At 40.0% G+C, this 24529-nt stretch overlaps 2 protein-coding genes across 2 annotated transcripts; both read right to left on the reverse strand.

The window, feature by feature from the left end:
* Positions 1–1822: 1822 nt before the first annotated feature.
* Positions 1823–8305, reverse strand: LOC308697385 (uncharacterized protein; the record flags this gene model as incomplete). The annotated part of the gene is made up of 9 exons (XM_081376565.1): positions 1823–2892; positions 3004–3113; positions 3713–3867; positions 3999–4070; positions 4376–4417; positions 4554–4595; positions 4719–4766; positions 7274–7393; positions 8134–8305. 9 exons carry the CDS (start codon positions 8303–8305, stop codon positions 2718–2720), a joined length of 936 nt encoding a protein of 311 aa, XP_081232691.1. The 3' UTR covers positions 1823–2717.
* A 4218-nt stretch (positions 8306–12523) lies between these two features.
* On the reverse strand, positions 12524–22593 carry LOC308697315 (uncharacterized protein; the record flags this gene model as incomplete). Its single annotated transcript, XM_081376498.1, has 5 exons — positions 12524–12757; positions 12842–12893; positions 21259–21425; positions 22023–22133; positions 22504–22593. The coding sequence occupies 5 exons, from the start codon at positions 22591–22593 to the stop codon at positions 12524–12526; spliced, it is 654 nt and encodes a 217-aa protein (XP_081232624.1).
* Between the last annotated feature and the right edge of the window lie 1936 nt (positions 22594–24529).

Genomic DNA, 24529 nt, shown 5'->3' on the forward strand with positions numbered 1-24529 from the left:
GGAATGCATTGCTTACTTTTAGAGTCATCTTTGAGTAATTGATGTCATGTATTTATTATTTCTGAATTGGCTTTTAACCATTTACTTTACTTTAATTGACATGATACATTTTTACCTGACAAATAAATGTTACATCTTGATTTATTCTGAAGTTTTCTGAAATCATTATTTTAGTAGATAATGAGCTGGTGCTACCGCAGCTCTGTGTCCAGGATAGGTCAAACTAAAGGCGCATATATGAACGGAGCAGTAGGCACGTCATCTGAAGACCTTTTGATTTCTGTCTATCACTGATTTTGCAAGTTGTACGGAAGTGGCTAAAATAAACTACACTTTTTTTGTATGAGTGAGCAGTAGGCAGCCGACTTAAGAGCTATTAGCAAACCCTGCACCAACTCTGACCAAGATCAGCCTGGCGAGGCTGTGTCCATGAAATCCACGTAAGCCCGGGGCGTGTGACTCTGTGCGGCATCGGGTCCTTTAATGAATTAATAATTTAAAGTATGGGATGCTCAAAATAATCAAAGATCTAAATTAATTCATAATCAATATTTTTGACTATTTTCTAATAAGAATCACAATCTAAATTTGATTATAATTTGAAAATGGAGTCAGATTAAGCGTAGAGCTAAAGAAATATTTAAACTAAATTCCAATAAATTAAGTGAACTTCACTGGAGCGCTGAAAAGACATACACGCATTATACCTTCGCGCCAGGCTGTTGGATTCCGTCTTTGGGCCAATGGGTGGTCTCTACAATATCATAATAAATTTGACAATTATTTTTATTTATGTATTAATATACAACTTATACAATACATACTACCAGTCAAAAGTTTGGAATAATTAAGTTAAGTAAATTATTTAGTGTTTTCGAAAGAAGTCTCTTCTGCTCACCATGGTGCATTTATTTTATCAAACATACAGTAAAAACAGTAATATTGTGAAATGTTATTACAATTATAAAATAACTGTTTAAATATGTTGGAAAATTGTATGTATTCCTGTGATGCAAAGCTGAATTTTCAGCATCACTACTCATTACTTCAGTGTCAAGAAAATGTTATTTTTATTATCAGTGTTGCTTTTTATTTTTGTGGAAACCGTTGAAACACTACCATTCAAAAGATTAAAAAAAAAAAAAAAAAAGAAAGAAAGAAAAATAAATGAATAATTTCATTCAGCAAGGATACATTAAATTGATCAAAAATGACAGTAAAGACATTTATAATGTTAAAGATTTCTATTTCAAATAAACGCTGTTTATTAAACCTTATGTTCGTCAAAGAAGCCTGAAAGTATAAAGATAATAATAAGAATCATTATTAATAACTGAGCACCAATCATTTATAATAGTTGAGCAGCAAAACAGCAAAGAATGATTTCTGAAGGATCATGTGACACTGAAGACTGGAGTAATGATGCTGAAAATTCAGCTTTGATCACAGGAACAAATTAATACAACATCAAAAGTGTTTGGTTAGCATGTGGTCAGTTATCTCCTGCTGGTAATAGGCTAAATGTGTCACATTGACATCCTTTCAAAAGCAGGCTACACTTTAGAAACACCTTAACCTGGTAATGCTGTTCCATGAACACTCGAGGGCGCCAAACACTTGCAAAATGTGAGTGTAAACCCAGAGAAATGTGTCCAATGTAATAAATAAACTTTGAAAGACAATAGATATAGTGTATTGTGCTCATTTTGAAAGGATGAGCTAAAAATAAAGTAGAATAAATGGTTCATATTTGTAAAACACTTTGGATAAAAGAATCCTGATGAGTGAATAAATATAAATAGGCAAACATACTTAAGTGTTTACATTAGAATGTTTGTTTATTTTTGTCCAGACTGTTATTGATTTATTTGAGATGTTTTGATTTATTATAGCCTATTGTGTATGTTTTTTCTCCAAGAGAGAAGAATGAGGCTGTCTACTATTGCTTTACAAGTACATCCACAACATTAAGCATTAAATCTCATATTGTTGGCATTTAGATTTTGCTGCAGTAGATTTGCCACCTAAAAAAAAAAAAAAAAAAAAAAAAAAAAAAAAATTCACTATATGTCACATATGGACAGGAGAATACTGCACTTATATGAAGAGGAAGTGTATAGGGTTTATATGTCCAGTGATCCCCTACTGGTAGATGCTGGAACTGCACTATTATCAGAACAATATTCTCATTTGACAGCATTTATAGTTGTGCATTCTGACTTTTTATTTTATTTTGCAAATGTTATATTAATAGCAAAAATGTATCATATTATAGTAGATGTTTGACCGGTAACCGTGATTTTGCCAAGTAAGACATGTTCCTGGATCAACATATTTTGTTGATCCTGGAATAACATTCCTGCCCCAAAATTTTGTCCTATCCTAACCCTATCCCTACCCCTAAACCTAACCCTACCAAAACTTTTCCCTAAAATCAGAGGGAAATGATAGGTGAATGACACTGATGTTAAAGCACCTCACCCTGGTTTTAATCCCAAACTTGACATAAACTGTAAACTTGTTCCTCAAATCTGATTGGTTGATTGGAAAGTTGATCCAGGATAAACAAAGATGTTGATCCAGGAACATGTGGTACTTGGTGAAATCACGTTCATCATGTTTGACCCCGCATGTGTGTAATGTCTTTTGTTTCACAACAGTTGTTTGATTAAATGACAGAATAATAACTTTTGGGTGAACTATTCGGGAGGGATTCATTAAACCGCGGCAGCAGCTTCACACACAAATCTTTTCTCTTGGAAACAGAAAGCATCCGTCCAGAAATCCGTCTCTCCCATTATATGTCCCAGACTAGCACAGTCTTCACCGGCAGGATGGCCTTCAGTCCAGTTATCAGGCTCACTGACTCCATCCTCTCGTTTCATCCAGAATCTGCAGGACGAAAAAAACTAATTGCTTCTGTTTGGCAGCAATCTGCGAATTATTGAAGTATTGTTAGTTTTAATGCAGAGGTTGTATTGTCAAGATTAATGTATCTCTTACTCTGCTGAATCATTTAGTGGCTGGTTGTTCACCCAGACCCAGTGTCCCTCAGTATCCAAATCATTAAGACCAATCCAGTGCGTCACTTTAACTTTAGAGGTCAGAAAATCCTGATGGAGAAAAACACGTTTTTGTCTTGTGATATATTATAATACACATAAGGTTTGGAGCAGAGAAATGTGTAGCCTAATATTTAATGTCAGTGGGAAAACAAAATTGACTATTCATTGGGTTTGTTGAGAATGATTAATCGGGGCATGTTATTCTAAATCAAGTGTTGTTGTTTTTTTGTTTTTTTTTTGTAATCTTTAAAAATAACACTACTTTCTTTTTTTAGATATCATGCATCAAATTTGAAATGTTTACTCGGTGAACAAGCCAAGAACAAGTCTTTTGAACAAGATGCTACCTTTCACCCAATCTTCTTAGACCATCAGAGACTAAATTTAACCATGATCATCGACTTGAGGAAAAAAAATATTGTTATTTTTTTCTCTACTATTCTGTAGCTAAATCTATATTATACTGTACTTGGCATTGTGTACAGCAAATGTAGTCACACTGACAAATTGTTATGTAATGTTTTTAATTTCCAAGTAAAAAAGTGGAAAAATTGCCTACCTTTTTTGTTTAAGTCAGAAATACATCATGTTACAGAAGTAAAAGGGATTAATATACTGTAAATGAAGTGTTGAAGTGCAGAACACACCTGCTCTGCTTGGCTGTTTATGATCACTAGATGTCCTCCTCGACTCACACAGTGATCTCGACTCTGTGTCCAGTTCATCTTGACCGTAGAGAAGTAGTAGCACTTTCCCCCAGAATAAATCCAGTTTACGGCACAAAGTGCACAACCTGTGCTGGCTTTTAAGAAAGAGAGTCAATTCAGTTATTCATTATTTCACTCATTTTTAGTAATTGTGCTTATTTATAGTACAGTATGTGTGTAATGAATGTCTTTTAACTTTGCACAAGGCTCAAATCTGAAGACATACGATTTAATCTGTTCAGCTTTCTAAGTGTTTCCTCATGCTGGTTGTGGAGCGCATCAAACTGTTCTCTGTAATCTGCATGACAAGGCCAAAAACAAACACAATCAGGATGAAAATGAGCCATTCTTCAGAACACAATACTCTTGAAGTTAATCAAAGTTTGGTTCAGTGTGCAGAACACTTTGTTTAAGCCTGTGTCATGGGTGTGAAAGAGAATTGCAGTCTGGCGTAGTTGTCTGTGAGCCATGACTGGTACAGAAACAGTTATGAAAAAGGAAGAGAACAAATGGTTGGAGAAATGTTCAAATGAGTGACTTGTATTTACAAAACAAAAAGAACTGTGATATATTTTGATATGTATGAATCTGAACTTAACTTACTGGTGTAGTTCGCTGTAAGTTCCCCAAGCTCTCTTCCCATGACTGGTACAGAAACCGTTATGAAAAAGGAAGAAAACAAATGGTTGGAGAAATGTTCAAATGAGTGACTTGTATTTATAGAACAAAAGGAACTATGATACATTTTTATATGTATGAATCTGAACGTAACTTAACTTACTGGTGTAGTTGGCTGTAAGTTCCTCAAGCTCTCTCGCCATGGCTGATACAGAAACCGTTATGAAGAGAATGGTGGAGAAAAGAAAACAGACAAAGTCACTCTCATATTCATGTATCTTTGTGCACAGTTAATGTTGCTGTACTGGATTAAATACATTTTACTCACTTGTACCATTTGTTTGTTGGGCAGACAGTTTCACTGAATCACTGATATCTGATTGAAGACATGCACAAAAATGCACATGACTTGAAGATTAAAAGCAGTAGCAGTGATACCACACACACACACACACACACACACACACACACACACACACACACACACACACACACACACACACACACTGTTTGGATTTAAATAGGCAAATGCTTAAGTCAATGATTGGATCATTATTCCAGTGATTATTACTATATTGTTCCGAATATAAGACGATGGTATTTATGGCACACCATAACCGGTAACACTTTATAATAACTTAATTCTATTAATCATTAGTTAAGCATTACTAAACAGTTAATTCATCATTTATAAAGCATTAATAGACATTAATAAGCAGTTTATAAATACAGCTATGAATGCTTTATTCTTGATTTATAAGCATATCTATATTGTGTTTAATAATTGTATTTTCATACTTTATTAATGATCAATTTATCATTTCTAAATGAAGTATAGCATTATTTACAAACCAGTTACATTATTTACCATTATTTACAAACTAGGTGTTGTCATTGATTAATAAGATCACTTAGAAAGTGTATGTAAATGTAGTAGATTCAAGTAGTTATAAAGCGTTTAGTAGTGGGCCAGTTAACTATTTTGTGAGCTCATCTAAAGTGAGGACTATTTATGCTTTGTAAAGCATTTACTAAGGAGATTTAAAGACTCAGTTATCTTCTAAACAGAAAAAGGAAACAAACACAACACAGCGATACAGAACATACAAATATTTCACAGCCTTTAAATCTCCTTTATAAATGCTTTACAAGGCATAAATAGTCCCCACTTTAGATGAGCTCACAAAAAATATTTAACTGACCACTACTAAATGCTTTATAACTACCTGAATTAACCATGAATTACAGTAGAAATACATGTTAATAAAGCATTTATTAACACACTAAGTAACTAGTACTATATGTCTGAATAATAATATGTATTTAAACAGTTTATTAATCATTTACTTATACTTTCTAAGTGATCTTATGAACCACTGACAACTCCTAAATGACCGGTTTGTAAATAATGTAATACTTCATTTCGAAATGATAAATTGATCTTTAATAAAGTATGAAAATACAATTATTAAACACAATATAGATATGCTTATAAATCAAGAACAAAGCATTTATAGCTGTATTTATAAACTGCTTATTAATGTCTATTAATGATTTATAAATGACAAATGAACTGTTTACTAATGCTTAACTAATGATTAATAGCGTGCAGTTATTATAAAGTGTTACCAAATAACCTGTAGTTCTCATTTCCAGTAGATCTCATAATAACTGATTCCTCACCTTTGTGTGTGTGTGTGTGTGTGTGTGTGTGTGTACAGTGACAGATGTTGGCATGACAAAACAATTGGTGATCCGCATTACCTATCTAATCCAGGGGGTATGAATTTTTTCCCTTAAAAAAACAGCAGTTTCTCCATATATCCATATATGGATATCCAGTGCCTTTAGCTGGATGACTGCTCTGGCTACGTACTGACACACTTGCCTGTCTATTTCTTCTAATTTTATACTCTGACACGCCGTATTTTTCATCTGCTTAATGAGTTGTTTGACTCCTCTGCATTTATCACATGAGCTTAATGTTTGTATCATAACCTCTCCTCAGTTGCTGGTTCACTTGCCTGACTTTTAACCTCTCTGTTCTGGGCGGTCATTCACCATCATGAGGTCACATGGCACTGTAAACTTCCCTCTCTGTTTCTTGCTCTTCAGTGGAGTTTCTTGGGGTCAGAAATTTGATGAGACATTATTTCTGAAATCTGAACCCTTGAATCAGCACAGAATTTCTGTCAGCAAATATTCCTGAATTTTAACATGCAGTCCAGAGCGGGTCGCTTCAGTCCTGGGAGAAACACTTGTTTTATACGTATTTGGCTCTTCTTATTGTTGCAGGTGTATTATTGACGTAAGAATCTAGACCCTGAATATAAGACCCCATTTTTTCAGATGTAACCTATTTCCAAGCAAAAACACTCTTATATTCGGAACAATACGGGTATGTTTCTAGCATGTTATATGTTTGGCAATAGTTCTTCTAACCCTAATTGATGGAGTGTGTAGCATTTCATTTCTTAAACAACCATGGAAGACAAATCATGGCCATTTCCCAGCATGACAATGTCAAGATTCATCAGGCTCAAATTGTGAAAGAATGGTTTTGAGGAGTATACTCAAGTTCATTCATTCAGAAGAATCATTTTCACACATGAATCGGCTCCTCTGAGTCCAGACCTTAAATTCATTGAATGTCTTTGGGATGTGCTGGAGGAGACTTTACAGAGTGCTGGACTCTGGATTCATCTCTTGATATAAAATAAATGGTGTGACGTTATATAAAATAAACCATTTTTGTTTTTTCTACATTATTTTGGAGATTCAATGTGAAAATATTATAATATAAAAATATATTAAAAACTTTAATGTTAATTAATCACGATTAATTACAGTAAAATGTGTAATTAATTAAATGGCACTACTCACACAGAATCCCTAGAATACAGAGACTTCCAAGAGCAAAAACAATAAAGACAATCAGAAGAACTTTAGTCCACTGAGGGAGATGAACTTCCCTCTCTCGTTCTTGCTCTTCAGTGGAGTTACCTGGGGTCAGAAGTTTGATGAGATGTTATTTCTCAAATCTGAGCCCTTGAATCAGCACAAAATTTCTGCCAGTAACTATTCCTGAATTTACATTTATAACATTTCTGCAATATATATTATGCAAAATGCATTTTCAACATGTGTGACAAGTTGCCCGAACCAGACATTTTATGAATTTTGTCCTGTTGTCCTGAGAGCTCGGTTGTAAAGTTGCAGTTGGCTCTCGTCTGAATGTTTGCCAGTGTGTTTTAATTGTGATCATTGTTACTCAAAATATATAAAATATATGTACTGAAAGTTTAGCTTGAAGAATAGAATTCACATCATAAGATCTTAAGAGTTTCAAACTGGATGTTTGAAATAAAACATACAAAACCGCGGCTAGAGAAAACAAGAGCAACTGGATATTTGATTTAAACCTTAACTAAGATCTTGTGACAACAACACCGGTGACCCCTTGCCATCATGATAGACGGGGAAAAAAAAATATATTACTGTTCTATTACTACACAGCATCTTAAGAAAAGATAAACACTTATAGTCTACTTATATAGAACCATTTTTGGTTCCCCTTTTTGTGGAATGGAATGATTCCATGAATGTTAAAGGTTCTTAATGGAACATCAATATAAATAACATTTATTTTTAAGAGTTTACAAATGACAACCTTATACACCATTCCTACAGTGCTAAATCTTTAAAATAGAAATGAATGCATTCTGATAACATCCCGGCCTTACCTTTGTGTTGAGAGCAGTTTTCATCTGAAGAAACTGTTGAAAGTAGGAAATCAGAATTTTCAAAGACTGAATCCATTTCATGAGCCTGACAGAAGAGGTGTCTGCTGAGACTTGAGTGCTGCTCGAGTTTGTTGAGGATAAGGAAGTTAGATAAAATGTCATTCACATTCATACAGACAGGAAATACCGATGTTATGACTCTTAATAACAGATGCAACTAATATCTCATGTTTGAATATGACATAGTCTCTAAAATAAGGTAAAATCAGGAATATAATATGTATTTGAGTTCTCAAGAAAGAAGAATGAGGATGGTGGCAGAAGAATCACAATCTAGATATACTGTACAGACTCTGTCTTAAAACATCATAAACTTCTATTGCTTTACTAGCCCTTATATTAAGCATAAAATCTCAAATTTTCAGCAGATTGTGCTGCAGCAGACCATGAACCCTAAAATGCTAATTTGACTACCTTGCAGATGTAGTTTTGAATTCCAAAAACATTTTTTTGCAATCATTATATAAATATAGTTGTGGCGAGGGCCATGAGAAAATGGCCTTTAGTCCAGTTATCAGGCTCTCTGACTCTCGTTCAGTAAAACAGCGATTTCAATAGCAAGTAAAAAGGATGTTTATTGATAAACAAGTCGGCAGAAAAGTCATGAGTGGTCAGGTGGTGCAAGTGCCCGGGAACAGTCGCTTTTGGCAGCGCAAGGACACCGAAGAACAACCCGGTCCTCCGTGTGGTAGAAAGAATGAAGAATGTCCAACATGATCTCCGAAACCAACACAGGAACTAGAAGATAATCCTCCATGGAAGAAGGCAGAACGACCGGAACTGGTACACATAATCCAGGGTGCAAACATGGGGAACTCGGAGACAGGCTGGAGACAAGACAAAACCGGGAAAAAAAATGTGAGTATAAATAGGCGCCGCTGATAAGATGCAGCTGGCACCCGACCATGCCCATACGCACACACACAACAACACAGGGCGAGAAAGAGTCAGTGAATTCATGAACCGTGACAGTACTCCTCCCCCTAGGAGCGCCTCCTGGAGCTCCTAGAGGAACTTACCCGTTGATTGTAATCATCAATAAGGGAATGATCCAGAATGTCCCTAACAGGAACCCGACTTCTCTCCTCTGGACCGTAAACATCCCAGTCCACCAAGTACTGAAATCCGCGTCCCCTCCGTCTTGAGTCCAGAATACGATTGACCGAATACGTTGGTTCCCTGTCTATGAGTCGCGGCGGTGGGGGAACCAGGGCGAGCTTTTGTCTTTTGGCGGACCTGATATACTTGTGATCGGTCCAAACGACAAAAGGTACCCCCGACCCTTTCTAACCAATGACGCCACTCCTCCAACGCTAACTTGACCACCAACAACTCTCTGTTACCAATGTCATAGTTACGTTCGGCGGCTGATAGATGATGGGACAAAAACGCGTAAGGATGCATCTTGTAGTCCGTGAAAGAGCACTGGGAAAGAATCACACCTACCCCCACCTCTGACGCGTCGACCTCCACCACAAACTGACGTGACGGATCAGGGGATATCAAAATGGGAGCCAAAACAAAGCAGCTTTTGAGTTTGGAAAATGCAGCTTTGGCTGTACCAGACCACCTGAACGTTGTTCTGGAGGAGGTCAAGGCGGTCAGAGGAGTGGCTAGGTGGCTGAAATTGTGAATAAAACACCATAAAATAAAATATCAATATCTCATCCAGGTAGATGGCCCCTGGGGGTATTGAAAGTGGTTTTCCACTCATCCCCCTCCCTTATACGGACCAAATGATAAGCGTTACGTAAATCCAATTTTGTGAAGACTGATGCTCCCTGCAACCGGTCGAAGGCTGAAGACATCAACGGCAAAGGATAATTATTCTTTACCGTGATGTTGTTTAGCCTTCGGTAGTCAATACACAGTTGCAGAGAGCCATCCTTCTTCCCCACAAAAAAGAACCCCGCCCCCGTTGGAGAAGAGGAATGGATGAGCCCGGTTGCTAAAGAATCAGAAATATACTTCTCCATGGCCTCCCTCTCAGGAGCAGAAAGAGAATATAATTTGCCCTTAGGTGGAGACGTACCTGGCAATAAATATATAGCAGTCATAGGGACGATGTGGAGAAAGAGAAGCAGCCTGTGACTTACTGAACACTTCCTTCAGGTCGAGGTACTCTGCGGGCACATTTGACAAATTCACCGACGACTCCTGCAAAACAGAACCAGACACAGACGAACAAGCAGACACTAGACAAGACACATAACATTGAGTGCTCCAAGACGACACAGAATTGTGGCTCCAGTCAACCCTAGGACTGTGCTGCACGAGCCAGGGATGACCGAGGACTATGGGAACCAGAGAAGAGTCCAGAAGAAGAAACGAGAGCTGCTCAGTTTGATTGCCTGATGTGATGAGTGTCAAAAGGCCGGTAGTGAAGGTTATAGTGGGGAGTTCTTGACCATTTAGTGCATTCACAGAAATCTTGTTCCTGAGTATTGTGATGGGTATCTGTAGTTTGCGAGCCAAGGTTAAGTCCATAAAATTACCTTCAGCCCCCGAGTCCAGTAAGGCTTGGCAATGGTGGGACAGGGTTGCCCATAGCAGTCTTACCCCGGATATATATACCCATCACAATACTCAGGAACAAGATTTCTGTAAACTCTGTGAATTCAGGAGAGTAGAAGATGAGGTCTTATCTGTGGAGATCCCGCCCGACAGTAGCCCCATCCTTACTGCCGGGCCCGGTCTTTTACGGGACAGGTGTTAAGGAAGTGGCCAGCTCCCCCACAGTAAAGGCACAGTCCCTTAGATCTCCGTCTCTCTCTCTCCTCCCGGGAAAGCCGAGCTCTACCCACCTGCATGGGTTTGTGATCTAAGACGGGGCTAACCGTATCACTGCCACTGGCTTGAGGACATTTGAAACTCCCGGGGAGCAAGGTCGTACGAGTCCGCTGCTCCAGACGACGTAGATGAGAATCTACCCGAAGAGCCATCTCAATCAGTCCATCAAGGCTTCTGGGAAGATCCAGGGTGTATATTTCCCTCTGGATACAGTCAGCCAGGCTTGGGAGGGTTACTTTAAAAATGTATTCCATTACAGTTACAAATTACTTCATAAAAAAAGTATTCAGTAACGTAATCCAAGTACTTTAATATGAAAGTAATGTAACTGATTACTTTTGGATTACTTCAGGTCACGTATATAAATAAAGTCAAGCAAGAAGAAATATTATTAAATTTAAAAAAAAAAAACGTTTATTTATTAAGAATTTGGTCCAGTGTACAATATTTGCAAAATATACACACAGGCCTGAATATATATTTATGTAAAGGGCTATACAGACATCTAGTGGCTAATGTATGGTATTACAGATTATTTTGTTTTATTTTTAACTTATTTTTAACTAAAAAATAAAAACACAACATTTAAATTTTTTACACAATCTACATATTAGTTTATTTTAAAATAGGCCTACATGTTGACTAAAGCCGTGATCTTTCTTAATTTGCCTGACTGAACTTGCGTTGGCAGTGGGAGTTCCCCTACGTTACCTAGACAGCGAACATCCCGTTACGTGAGAAAAGATTAAGAAAGGACATTTTGGGTACTAAAAAAGCTACTCTCCTAATTTCTACAAAATAGCAGCGGAATTTCCATGAATTAAAAGCGATTTTACCCGCAGCCAGCATCGTTTCTACTAGCAGCAGTGATTCAATCTGCGTCTGAGGAGATTGTAGAAAGCTGTTATTTGCACATGCACCAGCGCGTGGCACACGTGAGTCATTACTGGCAACAGAACCAGGAACTACTGTATAATCAAGCAGCGCTTAATATAGTGTTATTATGCCAAAATACTTATTTATTTAGTTTTAAATTAAACCATTGTAATCCTGAAAGTATTCCCCCTTTTTTCAAAATGTAACTATAATCTGATTACTACGTTTTTTTGACGTAACTGTAACGGATTACAGTTACTGGATTTTTGTATCCTGATTACATAACGCCGTTACATGTATTCCGTTACTCCCCAACCCTGCAGTCAGCCAACCCATGCAGGAACATGTCCCACTGTGCTTCCTCGTTCCAGTGGCACTCAGCAGTTAGAGTGCGAAATTCAATTGAGTAATCGGAGAGAGATCAGTTACTTTGGCGGAGATCCGCAAGTTGCCGAGCCGCCTCTCGTCCCGCGACCGCCCGATCAAAAACTCTTCATCTCCTCAGATAGTGCCTGGAACGAGGAACAGCACAGATGCTGGTTCTCCCACACCGCTGTTCCCCACAGAGCCACACGCCCCGACAACAATGTCAGCACAAAAGCCACCTTTACTGCTCAGTACTGAATGTTTGTGGCTGGAGAGAAAAAAAACATTGAGCATTTGGTCAAAAATGCACTGCAAAAACCTGGCTCACCAGAATAAGATTCAGGAGTGGGTAGGCGTGGCTCCGGTTGATGGCTGGATGCTGGAAGAGTGGGGAAACAGGTGGTGGGGGTGGCACAGTGGGACCCGCTTTGTTGAAGCTGTTTGGGTGAGCTTGGACACCTGCGCTACCAAGGCTTGCACTGCTCGTCCAGTAACGGCCAGGTTCTCCTCCTGTTGATCCATCCGAGCTATGCTAAGAATGAAGAATGTCCAACATGATCTCTGAAACCGACTCAGGAACTAGAAGATAATCCTCATTGGAAGAAGGCAGAAAGACCAGAACTGGTCCACATAATCCAGGGTGCAAACACGGGGAACTCGGAGACAGGCTGGAGACAAGACAACACCGAGAAACATCCACAACTGACAAACACAAGACGAAAACTGTGGGTATAAATAGGCGCCTCTGATAAGATGCAGCTGGCGCCGCTGATCACTCTGACCATGCCCATATGCACACACACAACAACAAAGGGAAAGAAAGTGTCAGTGAATTCATGAACCTTGACAGGACCCCGACATGATTGTAAAGCGCTTTGGGTGTCCAGTAGTACATATGAAAAGCGCTATATAAATTCCTCATTCATTCATTTATTCATTCATTCATTTATTCTCTCGCCAAAATCTGCAGGACGAAAAAAACAAATTGCTTCTGTTTGGCAGCAACTTGCTAATTATTGAATAATTATTGTTAGTTTTAATGCAGAGGTTGTATTGTCAAGATTAATGTAGTGCTTTACTCTGCTGAATCATTTAGTGGCTAGTTGTTCACCCAAACCCAGTATCCCTCAGTGTCCAAATCATTAAGACTAATCCAGTGCGTCACTTTAACTTTAGAGGTAAGAAAATCCTGATGAAAAATGTTTTTGTCTTGTGATATATTATAATGCACATAAGGTTTGGAGCAGAGAAATGTGTAGCCTAATATTCAATGTCAGTGTGAAATTAAAACTCGGGGCATGTTACTCTAAATGAATAATGTTTTTTTTTTATGGAATAATGTTTTTTTTGACTGACTAGCGTGCCCATTGGCTGCCCTGCGGCAACTGCAGCAGCCTATCTCTGAGCCCTTGGCGTGACGTCACGTCCAATGAGCGCGCTTGGCGCGCTTCATGCGTCACAACCCGCCAAAAGGGGTGTGGCTTAGCGTATATAAACGAGGCTCAGAGGCTGCTTCACTGATTTCTGTCTCTTCAGCGACGCTCTCCGCATCGCTGGACTCTGAGGAAGCCGCCGCCGTTGAAACAAGCGACCAGCACGCCGAGGATATCAGCCTGAGGAAGCCGGCCGTCTTCGCCGCCTTCAGCCTTCCCTGCCTGCTCCGCTATCCGGCGAATTATATCCTTTTCTGCTCTGTGTTGTGTGTGTGTTTGTGTGTTCGCCTACCGCGACACACTGCATCTAAAAGAGCGCGAGGCGTTTGTTGCAAAATGCCTCACAATTCCTGTGGCTCGTCCAGAGCCCCGCTCAGCGACAGGGACCGCCATGTGATCTGTTTTAATACATGCACGCCTGCAAACAAACGATGTCACAGCACATGATGACATCTTCCAGCTCTCTCTCCCTTTGTTCGAGCCGCGCAACTGCGCCGTTCTCAAGGGATATCAGAGCGGACGTCACGAGCACCGGCGAAAAGAGGAAGAGAGAGTGTTTTCGTCCCGCCTAGACCGGACTAACCTCCAATCCTCACATATTTCTCAGTCCCCTCTAAGTTCAGGCGGCTGGAAATACTAATACTGCAGTAAACGAGCCTGTTTTTATACACGCGCGCCTGCAAACAAACGGCGAAACGAAACACGACGCTCTGTCATATGCTCGCGCTAACTGGAAGCTTATGTGTGCCCCTGTGGCTCAGTAGCAGAACATTAGGCTTCTGCGCCAGAGACCCGTGTTCAAATCCGGCTCTGGCGGCAGATAAATATTTTTTTCTGCTGGCTTCTCCGAGCTCGCGGCCAGCTTTCTTACATACAGAAAGCGAACCCGCATCTCGCACCCTCCCGCTCACAGGATGGTGCTTGAGTATTTATGAGCGTCTAAACATATGAGCCACCAAAGCATTTCGCTCTATCAGTTTCCTATAACGCCGATGGTGTTATAAGTGTAGAAAATGTGCCCACTCCCACGTGCTCACTGCTACACACAAACACGGTCTCCCCGGTAACGCTCACAGAGCGCACTCTCATAAAGCGGGCATGCGCCGCTCGAGTGCTAAGCGCAGAGAATGTGCCCACAATTCTGTGCCCACACCTACCCACTGCCCGCTCTGTCACACAGTTACCCCGGGTTGCAGATCCTCTAAAGCTCACAAACATTCTGGCTCTGGCCGAAGGTGTCATAAGTGTAGAAAATGTGCCCACTCCCATGTGCTCACCACTACACACAAACACGGCCCCCATGGTAACGCGCTCAGGGCGCACTCTCATAAAGCGGACACACGCCGCTCGAGTACTAAGTGTAGTAAATGTGCCCACAACTCTGTGCTCACACCTACCCGCTGCTCGCTCTGCCACTCAGTTACCTCGGGTTACAGACCTTCAAAAGCTCCCAAACACTGGCCGTGTTATAAGTGTAAACTCTGCGCCCGCTCACGAGCATGCGCACTCACTTTCAGACACGATAACCTCCACACCGCTCTCGCGCCAGGGGTGTTCAGCAGCAAAACGCGCTCCATCCATAGGGATCGAGCCATCATATGCTGTACAGCCAGTCAGCACTGTTTACCAGCCCCCGTATTCGAGCACCGGCGGCACGTGTGCCGCTCCATCCTCTCTGATACAGGTTCCCCATCCCGCGCAGCGCGGCGATCTGAACCCAGAGACCATTCGACCCCTAGCTATACGTGCAAAAGCATGGGAAGCTATTCAGGGCGCGTCAGAATGGGTGCTGAATACCATAAAACATGGCTATTCGCTTCAATTTGCTCATCGCCCCCCACGCTTTCTAGCGCAGACGGAGACGAAAGTGAGTTTAGAAGCAGCGCGCCTGCTTCAAGCAGAAATAGCGAAGCTGCTGCGCAAAGGGGCTATAGAACAGGTTCATCCTTCTCTGAGCGAGTCGGGCTTTTACAGCCGTTACTTCCTCGTACCCAAGAAGGACGAAGCGCTAAGACCTATTTTAGATCTGAGACATTTGAACAAAGCCCTCATGAGACGGCCGTTCCAAATGATCACAACCAGACAAATCCTCGCGCAGATTCGCCCAGGAGACTGGTTTATCTCTCTCGATCTGAAGGATGCGTACTTTCAAATCCAGATAACTCCCCGTCACAGGCCATTCTGAGATTCGCCTTCGACGGTTGAGTATATCAATACACAGACAATACATCGGTAGTGGCCTATGCGAATCGCCAGGGCGGTGTCAGATCAAAGACGCTCTGCACCCTGGCGGAACGCCTCCTTGTGTGGGCTCAGCACTCTCTACGAGGCGGCTCTACACGTCTAAATGGTCTGTGTTTAGCAAATGGTGCACTGCCAAGGGGCTCAATCCACAAGCATGTGGGGTATCGCACGTATTGTGTTTCCTTCAAGAGCTGCTGGACGCGGGCAGGTCCCCCTCCACGCTCAAAGTTTATGTTGCGGCCATCTCATCTTTCATTGACTCAGAGCTGGGCCGCGCATTAGGAAGGAACGTGTTCGTCACTCGCAGGAGCCAGGAGGATGAACCCCCCGCGACCCCCCTCGGTTCCTATGTGGGATCTTTCACTGGTCTTGGAGGCCCTGAAAACGCATCCCTTTGAACCCTTGGAAACTGTAGATATGAAATACCTCATGCTCAAAACTGTTTTTCTGATAGCTCTGTCTTCAGTTAAACGTGTGGGAGACCTTCACGCGTTATCTATTAACGCTGCGTGCCTCGAGTTCGGACCTAACGACTCTAAAGTTATTCTCAAACCGAGGCATGGTTACGTTCCCAAAATATTGGGCACTCCCTTCAGAGCGCAGGTCATTTCTCTCAGCCCTGCCAACTTCCGGCAGCGAGGCCGATAGTAATCTCCTCTGCCCGGTCAGGGCGCTGAGAAACTACATAACACGCTCTGCCGCTTTCAGACGCTCGGAGCAGCTTTTTGTTTCGTTTGGAGGGCGCACCTAGGGTCTCGCCTCCTCGAAACACAGCCTGTCCAGATGGATAGTGGACGCTATCGCAGCTGCTTATGCGTCTAAAGACCTGCAGTGCCCACTGGGCATTCGAGCTCACTCCACCAGAGGCATGGCCTCGTCGTGGGCGTGGTCCAGCGGGATTTCCATTCATGACATTTGTACAGCGGCAGGCTGGGCCTCCCCCTCTACATTTGTTAGATTTTACAACCTGGAAGTTCCCGTCTTGCAGGCGAAAGTTTTATCAGCCTAAGTCTCGCGTAGACCGGCCCACTATCAGTGTGCGGGCTACGTTGGTTGATTTAGCTCTACTGGTTGAGCTGCACTATGCAGGGAATTGTCAGTTCGGACCGGCTGTGCCGCTCTGTGCTCCCTAGTATGTGCTTGTGTACTGCGCTAGCCTTCTATTGGCCGCCCGGCTTCCTGCTATCACGTTCCCCGGGCTCTCCCTGGGACTCATTCAGTGGATGCTGGGCGCGCACCGCGTTGACAAGGGTGTTCCCGCAACGTAAGCTACTTACGCAATACGAGAGAACCTCTCGTGAGAGAACGTAATCGGTTACTAAACGTAACCTCTGTTCTCTCTAGAAGAGGGAACGAGTATTGAGTAACCCGCCGTGCTCGCGCCACGAGCTCACTCGCTTCAGCGACAGAAACCAGAGAAGCAGCCTCTGAGCCTCGCTTATATACGATAAGCCACACCCCTTTTGGCGGGCTGTGACGCATGAAGCGCACCAAGCGCGCTCATTGGACATGACGTCACGCCAAGGGCTCAGCGATAGGCTGCTGCAGTTGCCGCAGGGCAGCCAATGGGCACGCTAGTCAGCCTGCCCTAGGTCTGCATGCTGCCGCACTGCGTTGACAAGATTATTAAAAATTAAGGATAATTTTTGGCTTCAGTATCTCGAGAAAGAAGACTTTCCCGCAGCGTAAGCGTAAGCGTTGCCTACCTTTTTTGTTTAAGTCAGAAATACATCATGTTACAGAAGAAAAAGGGATTAATATACTGTAAATGAAGTGTTGAAGTGCAGAACACACCTGCTCTGCTTGGCTGTTTATGATCACTAGATGTCCTCCTCGACTCACACAGTGATCTCGACTCTGTGTCCAGTTCATCTTGACCGTAGAGAAGTAGTAGCACTTTCCCCCAGAATAAATCCAGTTTACGGCACAAAGTGCACAACCTGTGCTGGCTTTTGAGAAAGAGAGCTACATAGGCTTACAGTATACAGTATATGTGCTGTATAGCTAATCAGTTATTCATTATTTCACTCATTTTTAGTAATTGTGCTTATTTATAGTAGGCCTACATTATGTGTGTAATGACAACCCGGTTGCAACCCATTCTCACTCCCAAGGCGTCAAAAACTGAAGCATGGTCAAGCGCCCTATGGTCATGGTCACTCTATGCTTAATTTGGAACTCCGTTGCTTTCAATGGGAAACTTGTGGCGTCAAAAACAGACGTGAATTTTATCAGTAGGAAATCGCGCTGAAGAAGTCTCATTCCGAGCACATCGCGATATTTGGCATCAGTTCGCGTAAGTAGTGTAATTTTTTTTACAGTCTATGGTAAATACGCTAATAATATGGTAATAATGTTTGATATAATGTATGTTCTGTTTGTCGATATTAATCAGATTAGCTCATGTTCAGTCACTGCATTATATCTGTCATCTCCACGGAGGATTTGGCACGTCCTGATTTTGCCAAGTGGGAGTTGACCTGAGACCAATACCTTTATGATGACCCTGGGACAACAACTGCCTCAGCCAATCAACGTTTATGATGTCATCACCGCGTGCCCCCCGTCGAGTCCGCCAAAAAAAACAAACAAACACCTCTTCCAAATTAGCGCACAATTTACAAGGTAAGACCAACGGCTTTTTACATTCTATTAATTAACATGTGCCTTCTACCACGGCTGATGATGTTAAAATTCATATTTGTTTTTAGATTATGATTTTCCACCATCGAAGTATAATTAGCTTGGATTGGCGAGTTAAGTTAATTGGCAGTTGCCAGCCAAAATTGATCAGCATCGCTTGACTCAAAAAAGAAGAAGATGAAAATACTGTTGTATATTTATTATAGTGTGCATAGCTACTACACCTTATGCGAGCTCCTTTTCTGCTGCTGCGACAGTTTGTTAGCGCTCGCACTGGTGCCCCAGAATAGTACGTTAACTTATCATTTGCGCGTCGCACTGACCATTTAGTGCGCGATTCGCTGCGAGATCCAGGGAGAAACGTTTGAATTAGCTTATTTATTCTGTTACATGATGTTACATATATGTTTACCTCAAGTCATCACTGATCTATTCTGTTACATGATGTTGTCCTCAGACCATCATATTAATATGTTGACCTCAAGTCATCACTGGTTTATTCTGTTACATGATGTTGTCCTCAGACCATCATATTAATATGTTGACCTCAAGTCATCACTGGTTTATTCTGTTACATGATGTTGTCCTCAGACCATCATATTAATATGTTGACCTCAAGTCATCACTGATCTATTCTGTTACATGATGTTGTCCTCAGACCATCATATTAATATGTTGACCTCAAGTCATCACTGGTTTATTCTGTTACATGATGTTGTCCTCAGACCATTGTATTAATATGTTGACCTCAAGTCATCACTGATCTATTCTGTTACATGATGTTGTCCTCAGACCATCATATTAATATGTTGACCTCAAGTCATCACTGATCTATTCTGTTACATGATGTTGTCCTCAGACCATCATATTAATATGTTGACCTCAAGTCATCACTGATTTATTCTGTTACATGATGTTGTCCTCAGACCATCATATTAATATGTTGACCTCAAGTCATCACTGATCTATTCTGTTACATGATGTTGTCCTCAGACCATCATATTAATATGTTGACCTCAAGTCATCACTGGTTTATTCTGTTACATGATGTTGTCCTCAGACCATCATATTAATATGTTGACCTCAAGTCATCACTGATTTATTGATACATGATGTTGTCCTCAGACCATCATATTAATATGTTGACCTCAAGTCATCACTGGTTTATTCTGTTACATGATGTTGTCCTCAGACCATCATATTAATATGTTGACCTCAAGTCATCACTGATCTATTCTGTTACATGATGTTGTCCTCAGACCATCATATTAATATGTTGACCTCAAGTCATCACTGGTTTATTCTGTTACATGATGTTGTCCTCAGACCATCATATTAATATGTTGACCTCAAGTCATCACTGATTTATTGATACATGATGTTGTCCTCAGACCATCATATTAATATGTTGACCTCAAGTCATCACTGGTTTATTCTGTTACATGATGTTGTCCTCAGACCATCATATTAATATGTTGACCTCAAGTCATCACTGATCTATTCTGTTACATGATGTTGTCCTCAGACCATCATATTAATATGTTGACCTCAAGTCATCACTGATCTATTCTGTTACATGATGTTGTCCTCAGACCATCATATTAATATGTTGACCTCAAGTCATCACTGGTTTATTCTGTTACATGATGTTGTCCTCAGACCATCATATTAATATGTTGACCTCAAGTCATCACTGATCTATTCTGTTACATGATGTTATGTCAAATCTTTTAAAATTTATATTTTCTTCCTTTGTTTGCACTTCTAGTTCATTGACTTTATGGGCAACGTCCTCAGGAATTTTCTCCCATGTCTGTAGAGTCTTCAGTATGCTTTTCAGTTTCCTGATAGTTGTACTACGCCTATCTTCATCTGCAATTTCATCCTGTATAGGCTCCACTGAAATGTTAATTGCATTTTTTGATGTTGTCTCACTCATCTCATTTAAAAGTCCCTTTGCAAGTAGTAGACAGGCACATTTTGTATGATATGAGAAAGTACAGCAGTCACATACATTCGCCACTATACATGGTTTTGATACTGCTCTTCCAAATAAGCTTTCAACCTCTAGTGTTTTTTTAGGCTTTGTAGAAATGCTATACTTATTATTTTGAATCAAGTTCTTGGCATGGGCTTGCAGTTGTGTGTCCATATCTGGAAAGGTTTCACCATCACCACAAGTGAGAAGACTTAATAAAATGAGATGCTTACATGTACGTCCCCTTGTACCAGCAAGACAACTGCAGAACTGCTCTGCAGGGCATACACAGTAAACTACATGTGGATTATTTTCAGATGGAACATTGTATATGTAAGTTTCTGTTGAAGCTGCAGTAACTGCTGTGGTCCAACCGTTGTCTAGCATCCTCTGAGCAGACTTCTTTATTTCTTCCATTTTACATTCCAGAGGGTTAAAGACTCTCCCAGCAGACTGCAAATCCTGTATTATGTTGAAGTACTTGTCAGTCTTGTTCAATAGCACATCAATCAAATGATCCAATCTACGATTCCGGATGCCACAGAGGAATTGGTATTTTAAACGGTGGAAGAAGCTATAAGGAAATAAAAGCAGAGAGATCAGTTTGTTGAATGAGGAGCAGCAACAGGTTGGAGCAATTACAATGTACTCTTTAACAAATTAAAAGATACTCAAAACACCATGCTAACTTTCAGCTATGATGATTATTAAGTGAACATGCATAAAAATGTATACCGTTCTATTAGATTGTTTGTTTCAGAGTCTCCATGCTTATAACATCTTCCGAAGTTAGACCACAGAGGACCAATTGGCTCCCAGTGGTTCCTAAAGTACTTGCAGACATCTTTTAAGTTCTTAATCTGGCAGTGAAACATCTCAGCTTTTTTCTTGAATTCATGTTCCTGTAAAAATGGACAAGCAAAATCATGTTGTTTTGTGTTATTAGTATAAGAACTGAATTTATAGGTCATAAAGGTAATCCTCGACATAGACCTCAACCCTAGTGTGTGCTGGGAATGTCATGTTCTTGATTGATTATACTAAAGCCATTTAGGCCTATATGAAAGGAAATAATTAATGTTTGTATATTATAACATAAAAAAATGCAAGGGTACTTATGTAAACTTTTGAACAGGGTCATTATTATAAATGATTATAAATTTAGCTATTATTTTGGGTTGAGGACTATATCTAAAGATCTGTTATGTGAAATATCTTATTCAGGACAGAGCTAAAATAAAAATATATTTTTTATTATTCATAAAGAATCTTATTCTGTTATATAAGATATCCCATTCAATCTCGGAATTAAATTTCGTAGTTATAGTGCACATAACACAGGGTCACGCAGGGCTGGTAATATGGAACGGAAACTTTTACAGAGGTAGTGGCAAGGTACATGACCACATATACATAGCTTGCTACCATTGAAAAAAAAAAAAAAAAAAGTCACACTACAAGCTATAATTGCTCTATAAAACAAATGAAAACAAACACACCGTGGAACAGGATTTCAGCTCCGACATTAACTGCATAATGTGCGCTCTCGAATCTGCCTTTTCAGGTCCACTCACACCAGATTCAGATCTTGACAGCCAACGAGTTACTGCCTGTGTGTAATAAATGGTGGGTAAATATAAAATTATTTATTTAAACTGGTGAGACCTTCAATTAATCTAATAAATGCATTTGGCTAGTATTATTGTGATCAATTGATGGCAAATTGGCCAACAAATAACTGGAAGCGGATGACAATAAGTCTTGCACCTTTAAGTTACAAACGACTGTTTAAGATTTACAACAAAATTACCTTCATTTTTAGGCCATTCATATATTCTCACTAAACCTTATGTGTCATCCAGTAACCAAACATTTTAACTGTTGTTTTTGATTGAAATTTTAGCACAACAATAATAGCTTTATATTGCAAAATGAGCAAAAATCAAAGCAATCTCCATTCAATCTTAACTTAGTACTTACTTGGGTTACATGGTACCAACAAAGGAGAACATCTGACTCGTTGAACACCTTACGGATAGCATTGATTTCAGCCTGGTCTTTATCAACCATAAAGCACCTAATGAAAATAAGGTAACACTTTACAATAAGGTTCATTAGTTAACATAGAGATAACACCTACTGTAGGCTAGTCATAGAATGCTGTTAAGAAATAAATGCAAGTTGGTTCTGGTTCATAGGGGGAAAAAAAGAATTCATTAAGTTGTTCACAAATTTGTTTATATATGTTTGCATTACCTTGGAGGTACAGAAAATGTTGGTTTCAGCTTTTCCAGTGCCAGTTGAAGCATGGCCTGCTTTTCATTTCCCAAGATGATATAGGCAATGGGTATGCCATGACCATGACTGTCCCTGACAACTAAAGTAAATAAAGGAAAGCCATACTGGTTGACGCCATGTGTTGCATCCATAAAAACAATATCTCTTCCATATTCTTGAAGACTGTCTCTCATTGAAGGTGTTTGTAAAACTATGACAAGATCTGTTTGTGGACTATAAGGCTGATAAAAAATAACAGAGTCTCTGAAAGCGCCCTCAAGAAGTTGTGTTGTACTATTGGCATCATCTTTGTGTTGCTGATTTTTTCGCATCATACATGTCCGAATATTTTCAATGTCTTTTGGGGTAACAAAATATGCTCGGTTGTTGAGATCAGTATGCCCTTGTTCCTTTGACCATTCATGTGATTTTAAAAGAATTGTATCTGGCTTAACACCTAGAGATATTAAATCTTGAATATTCTTGACTAACTCTTGATTAATTTTTTCTGAGTGTCCCTCAAAAGGACTTGTTGGGTCATGTCCTGAATGAATGCTGTAAGTCCTTTCAACTATAACAAGTTTGTTGAGCCAGTCTGTCCTCTTTTTAAAGGAAACATAGGCCTTACATCCTTTGGCCCTTCGACTTTGGGGTGTGCATGTTCCAGAACGTTTACATGTGAACAAGAAATATCCATTTTTCTGATTTTGCAGACTTGCAGAATTCACACTCCTGAATTTGGCATCTTTGGATGTGTTTATGGTAGTGAGCCTTTCTTGAATAAATTCACAAGCATCCAAATCTTTTTCCAAAACATGTACTGTTATATCTGTCTCTATTTTGTTTCCTTTAAATCTCTCCTCTTTGTATACAGATGTCTTTATAAATTCCTCCATATTTGATATACAAACCCTAAAAAGAAAAGACAAAAATTAGGCTAAAAACATCAATGTAAAGACCTATCATGTAACAGAATAGATCAGTGATGACTTGAGGTCAACATATTAATATGATGGTCTGAGGACAACATCATGTAACAGAATAGATCAGTGATGACTTGAGGTCAACATATTAATATGAAGGTCTGAGGACAACATTATGTAACAGAATAGATCAGTGATGACTTGAGGTCAACATATTAATATGAAGGTCTGAGGACAACATCATGTAACAGAATAAACCAGTGATGACTTGAGGTCAACATATTAATATGATGGTCTGAGGACAACATCATGTAACAGAATAAAACCAGTGATGACTTGAGGTCAACATATTAATATGATGGTCTGAGGACAACATCATGTAACAGAATAGATCAGTGATGACTTGAGGTCAACATATTAATATGATGGTCTGAGGACAACATCATGTAACAGAATAGATCAGTGATGACTTGAGGTCAACATATTAATATGATGGTCTGAGGACAACATCATGTAACAGAATAGATCAGTGATGACTTGAGGTCAACATATTAATATGATGGTCTGAGGACAACATCATGTAACAATAAATCAGTGATGACTTGAGGTCAACATATTAATATGATGGTCTGAGGACAACATCATGTAACAGAATAAATCAGTGATGACTTGAGGTCAACATATTAATATGATGGTCTGAGGACAACATCATGTAACAATAAATCAGTGATGACTTGAGGTCAACATATTAATATGATGGTCTGAGGACAACATCATGTAACAGAAAAAAACAGTGATGACTTGAG

The sequence above is a fragment of the Scardinius erythrophthalmus genome (genome assembly GCF_964197995.2).
Source record: "Scardinius erythrophthalmus genome assembly, chromosome: 10".
Classification (NCBI taxonomy): Eukaryota; Metazoa; Chordata; class Actinopteri; order Cypriniformes; family Leuciscidae; genus Scardinius; species Scardinius erythrophthalmus.